This window comes from Syngnathoides biaculeatus, chromosome 4 (assembly GCF_019802595.1).
Source record: "Syngnathoides biaculeatus isolate LvHL_M chromosome 4, ASM1980259v1, whole genome shotgun sequence".
Classification (NCBI taxonomy): Eukaryota; Metazoa; Chordata; class Actinopteri; order Syngnathiformes; family Syngnathidae; genus Syngnathoides; species Syngnathoides biaculeatus.
This window is the reverse complement of record NC_084643.1, coordinates 12,378,685-12,384,769: the sequence shown is the minus strand read 5'-3', so window position 1 is coordinate 12,384,769 and position 6,085 is coordinate 12,378,685. Positions and strand designations below refer to the sequence as shown.

General features: G+C 43.3%; 1 protein-coding gene across 4 annotated transcripts in view; it reads right to left on the bottom strand.

The window, feature by feature from the left end:
- Positions 1-1,345: 1,345 nt before the first annotated feature.
- The window catches only part of ak6 (adenylate kinase 6), a 39,659-nt gene continuing 34,919 nt past the window's right edge, over positions 1,346-6,085 (bottom strand). For all 4 annotated transcript variants that reach the window (XM_061816111.1, XM_061816113.1, XM_061816112.1 and 1 more), the window contains one exon: positions 1,346-1,615. In XM_061816111.1, the coding sequence (XP_061672095.1) occupies positions 1,426-1,615 (190 nt within the window). In that variant the 3' untranslated portion in view covers positions 1,346-1,425. The remainder of the gene's footprint in view (positions 1,616-6,085) is intronic.

The following is a 6,085-nucleotide window of genomic DNA, read 5'->3' as shown; positions in this document are numbered from 1 at the left end:
GAACTAGTTGCCTGCCAATTGCAGAACATAGAGAGACAGACGATAGTCTCACACTCACAATCACACCAAGGGGCAATTTAGAGTCTCCAATTAATGTTTTTAATGCATGTTTTTGGGATGTGGGAGGAAACCGGAGTGCTCGGAGAAAACCCACGCAGGCATGGGGAGAACATGCAAACTGCACACGGGCAGGTACGGTCCAGTATTGAACCTGCTCAGAACTGTGAGGCCAATGCTTTCAAGCTCTTCCACCATGCCACCTTGTTGTGGTTTAGTTGAATAAAATTTTGGCTCATCCAGTTATCTGCTTTATAATGTGGCACAATACCTCAATTGAACTGTCATCTGGACACACTGCTAAACATAACAGTGTGTCATCTGCATAGCTACAACAGTCAAAAAGTTTTGAAGAATTTGACCCAAGGGTAGTATATCCAGGATTAACAGGAGAGGTCCAAGAATTGACCCTTGAGGGAGCCCACAGGTCATTGTCATTTGTTGAGATTGAACACTTACAATGGTTACAAAGTAGCTCCTTTCCACCAGGTAGGACCTAAACCATTTCAGGACCGTTCCATTTAGTCCAACCTGTTCACCAGTAAATTATGAACTATTGTATCAAAAGCAGCGCTGAGATCCAACAAGACCAAAATTGACACCTTTTCTGAGCCAGTATTCAACTTTTTATCATTTAGCACTTTGATAAGAGCAATTCTGTACGGTGATGAGTTCGGAAACCTGATTGAAATTTTTCAAAAAGTCCATTTAAATTCAAGAAATTAGGTGCTGTAAGTCTGAGTTTGTCTGTATTCATCCATCCTGAGCCACTTATCCTCACGAGGGTCATGGGAGTGCTGGAGCCAATCCCAGCTGCCATTGAGCGGGAGGCAGGGTACACCCTGAACTGGTTATCAGCCAATTGCAGCGCACAAGGAGACAGACAATCACACCTAGCGGCAATTTAGTCTCTCCAATGAATACATATTTTCGGAATGTGGGAGGAAACCGGAGTTCCCAGAGAAAACCCACACAGGCACGGGGAGAACATGCAAACTCTACACAGGCGGGGCCGGGATTTGAACCCCGGTCCTCAGAAGTGTGGGGCTGACATTCTAAAGCTGGCCCACTGTGCCGTTATTTGGATTATTTTCGCTAATTTATTGTGTACATTAATTTATCCTTCTGCAAGTGATCATACTTTTCCTCATGTGGACAAACTGTATACATTTTAGCTTCATTGTTGTGCTTTTTTTTTTCTTGTATTTTGAGCTCGTGCAACTGTTTACAATAATGTAAAGATTAGTAGTTTTCATGATGCAGTCATTATGAAAATACACACAGGTCGAAAATTGGTTCACGTTATTTTTTCCAATCATAATTTGTCTGACAGCAGTGAGCCAGCCATGCAGTTGGCACTTTTCCACTCTAATTGTGGTCTTTTATCCACTGCTGAGCCCACTGTCCTATCTGTTCCAAGTTCCTTTCCAGGTCCTCAGGAGTGTTGCTGGGAAGCTGGTGGACAAGTTCCTCTTTGTAGGACTCAATTGCCTCCTCATAGATGGTCTGGAAAATTTCACACTGCACATTGTCCTGCAGCTTCTTTCCTGTGTAGCCTCTGTCGAGTATGACAATGAAGAGAGAATAAAGGTCAGGTTTCTACATAAGTCCTGATTTAATACATGTTTATGCATGCAAAAATTGACCCAGACTTGATTTTGCACAAAACAGAGGAAGATGATCTACTGACAGACTCCATCTGCAAAAGAAGATTAAATGGTATGCAGTACCTCTTGTCCGTTGTGGGAGTGAATGCAAATTGATCTATTTACCACGCTTAATATGATTAGTTAAACCTGAAACAAAGTGTGCTGGTTGTTTTTTTTGTCTCTAAATAATGCATCTGAAAGGCAGGTGTAAACAAAGGACAAAGGAACAAGTGAAATGCAGGCAAAATAAGAGCTGGTGGGGAGCACTTTTTCGCCCCGGTTAAATATTTTTGAAATGCCAAATAAAGTAATCAGACATATTGTCAATTCAGCACAGCTTCTGAATGAGCTGGGGGCTGACTTACAATGACACACAATGAGTGATGCCATGTCAACAATGAGAAAACTTTTTTCAACTCTACATTGCTGTGTGTGTGGGTCATTTCAGGGAACTGTGACATTGGTCGTTGTCTCTACAGAGCAGTTTTTTGAGCAGACTGTCTCAAGTTTAAAACTTGTGTTCATAGAGTGTACATCCAATTGCGATGCACTCGCACGGAGTTCAATCAAACAAAGCAGTTCTTCAATGTGACTACTGGCTTTCCAAATATCTATTAAAGGGGAAATCCAGTGCTTTGCATGAACAGTGTATCCAATAGGTCAAGTAATATGTACCCAATTTTGACAAAGTGATGTTAAATCCTCTCTCATTTAATAGTGTTTTGAGAAGAATATTGACAATTACGAATTTTCAGGGGCGCTCCCATTTTTGTGAGTCACATGACCTACGTGTGCAGATGTGACGTGTACCGTGCCGCAACAAAGGCTCAATTATATGGGACAGCATTTATGCCCAGCACCGATTTCTCGTATTTATCCTCAGCTGTTGAAGAAATAGCAGTATCGGTTGATCAGGAAGACGTAGGAACACTTCCATACAGATTTGAACTTGTGGCTGTAATTAATGTTGAATATTCGGATGGTTCTTCGGGCGGAATGACAGAGTCTGACCTCTGAGCCGAGCTTCGATGCCCGGGGAGGCCGTTAGCCAAGCTTCAGCGGCGGCGAAGGCCTTTAGCCGAGCTTCGGTGGCAGAGGCCTTTAGCCTAGCTTCAGCGTCCAGGGCTAATGGCCCTCGGCTCACGGCCCACTGCCGGAGCTCGCTCGTCAGACTCCGCTTCATTCCCGTCCGAAGAACCATCCGCGGCTGCCGACCCAGAGCTCCCGGGGGCCTTTGTTTACGCACATATGTCGCGTGTAAGCCTCCGAGTAATCAGACTCTGCGTCATTCCGCCCAAAGACCTATCCGAATGTCCAACATTGATTACAGTCACAGGTTCGTATCTGTATGGAAGTATTCCTCTGTCTTCCCGATCAACCGATACTCCTATTTCTTCATCAGATGAGGATAAATACGAGAAATTGGCGCTGGGCATGAATGGTGTCCCATGGAATCGAGCCTTTGTTGCGGCACGGGACACGTCACATCCGCGCACGTAAGTCATGTGACTCGCGAAAATGGCAGTGCCCCTGAAAATTCATAATTGTCCATAAAAATCTTGTCAAAACACTATTAAATGAGAAAGGATTTAACATCACGTTGTCAAAATAGGGTACATATTACATGACCTATTGGATAGACTGTTCATGCAAAGCACTAGATTTTCCCTTTCAGAGCAGGGCTACACTATTTTGTTGGAGTATGGTCATCGTGACGTATGTGAGCGCAATTGTCACATTACTCTGCTACGATGTTGGTGTTCTGGACTATACAATGAATTACTGTAATAATAAAAGCGACCAGCAGAGGGAGTGGACATGTAATAGATTAGACACCAGCTGCAATTCCTATTTCATGCTTTAGAATAATCCTAGGGAGGCACACGGCAGCTGTGTGAGTGTGTGGGGTGTGCTCAGGGATACTGAGTTATTGGAGTCAATGTATTCTTTGGTAAGAAAGTACAAGATTTTATAAATGGATGACGAGGAACACTTATTTGTATCAGAATGCTTTAGGTAAAACCTTCTTCTTTTCCTTTCTGCTTGTCCTGTTAGAAGTCACCACAGTGTGTCATCTTAGATGAACACATATTTTGTTTGCCACAGTTTTACATCGGGTGCCCTTCCTGACGCAACCCCTCTGCATTGAGCCAGGGAAAGAAGCTTACAGCGCCTGGTATTCCCAGGCAGTCTCCCATCCAAGTAATAACCACGGCCAAAGGGTAGCATGGCCGTCAGCCCTGTAGTTAAAACATTGATCACAGTTATAATGTTATATTTGGTTTGTTATATTAGAACAGGTCAATTATTTTGTTAATATAGTCAGTCAGAGCTGCGAGGAATGCAGTCATCAATCTCCTTTTAGCATAGTTCCTGTCATACTGTGTTTTATGTTTTTGTTTGCACATTAAAGTCCCATTTGTTTTTTAATTCCCCATTAAAAATATATATATTTAAGCATTTTTTCCTCATCTTTTTTAGATTGGAGGGTGTGATCTTAAAGTGCCTCTGACACAAAAATCATTGTGATCAAAACTACAAATAATATTAATCACTACAATGATAATACCAGTAGGAAAAAATGAGCTCGGAGTGTTTTATTCAAGCCCTAAATTGCGTTAATCTGACTCGACACATGGCGCATCCCAGTGGCGGCCATATTTGTCTGACGTCTTGTCCAGACATTACAATGGATCCATGGCATTGAAACCACGCTGTGCTGAATGCAATGGCAGATGAATGAGAGTAATTTTTGAATTTTTTTTATACCCCTTCTATGATTAAAGCTCATTTTGAGGAAGAAAACATATCAGAAACGAGTGAAACGACCGGGGCAATTTTACCACATTGTTTTGAGCCATATTTATAGACTATATGCAGATCACTTCTCCACAAACAACACCCTCCCCGAAAGACACAGACGAAGAGGATGAGCGATCCGATGAAATATTCCAAATGACTGGCCCACAATTGTTTGATTTCCCAAGCCTTTTACAGGTCTAGTATACAGTGCCTTGTGAAAGTATTCGGCCTCCTTGAACTTTTCAGCCTTTCGCCACATTTCAGGCTTCAAACAAAGATATAAAATTTAACTTTTTTGTCAAGAATCAAAGGGTGGGCAACAATCATGAAGTGAAACAAAATTTATTGGATATTTTAAAAAAACTGAAAAGTGGGGTGTGCAACATTATTCCGACCCTTTGCTTTTAGTGCAGCAAACTCACTCCAGAGGTTAAGTGAGTATCTCGGACTGATCCTTCTTCTCTTTCTTTCAGCTTGTCCCGTTAGGGGTCGTCACAGCGTGTCATCTTTTTCCATTTAAGCCTATCTCGTGCATCCTCCTCTCTCACAATCACTGTCCTCATGTCCTCCCTCACAACATCCATCAACCTTTTCTTTGGTCTTCCTCTCGTGCTTTTGCCTGGCAGCTCCATCCTCAGCACCCTTCTACCAACATACTCACTCTCTCGCCTCTGAACATGTCCAAATCATCGAAGTCTGCTCTCTCTCACCGTGTCTCTAGAGCGTCCAATTTTGGCTGTCCCTCTAATGAGCTCATTTCTAATCCTATCCAACCTTCATCTTAATTTCTGCTACCTCAAGTTCTGCTTCCTGTTGTTTTTTGAATGCCACAGTCTCTAATCCGTCCATCATGGCCGGCTTTTACAGACTTTCCCCTTCATCCTCGCGGAGATTCTTCTGTCACATAAATCACCGGAAACCTTCCGTCCAACTGTTCCACCCCGCTTGGACCCGTTTCTTCACTTCCTTACCACACTTTCAATTGCTCTGGATTGTTGACCCCAAGTATTTGAAGTCGTCCACCCTCGCTATCTCTTCTCCCTGGAGCTTCACTCTTCCTCCTCGGTCCATCTCATTCACACACATATATTCTGTTTTACCACGGCTAATCTTCATTCCTCTCCTTTCGAGTGCGTACCTCCATCTTTCTAACTGTTCCTCCGCCTGTTCCCTGCTTTCACTGGAGATCACAATACCATCTGTGAACATCATGGTCCGAGGGGAATCCAGTCTAACCTCGTCTGTCAGCCTTTCCATTCCTCCCGCAGACAGGAAGGGGCACAGCGCGTAACCGTGATGCAGTCCCACCTCGACCTTAAATTCTTCTGACACACCAACGGCACATCTCACCGCTATTCTGCTACCCTCATACATGTCCTGTACTATTCTAACATATTTCTCCGCCACACCAGACTTACGCATGCAGTACCCCTAGTTCCTCTCTTGGTATTCTGTCATAGTTTTTCTCTAGGTCTACAAAGATATAATTTAGCGCCTTCTGACCTTCTCTGTACTTTCCCACGAGCATCCTCAAGGCAAATCTGAGTTACTCTTTCTAGGCATAAAAAACATACTGT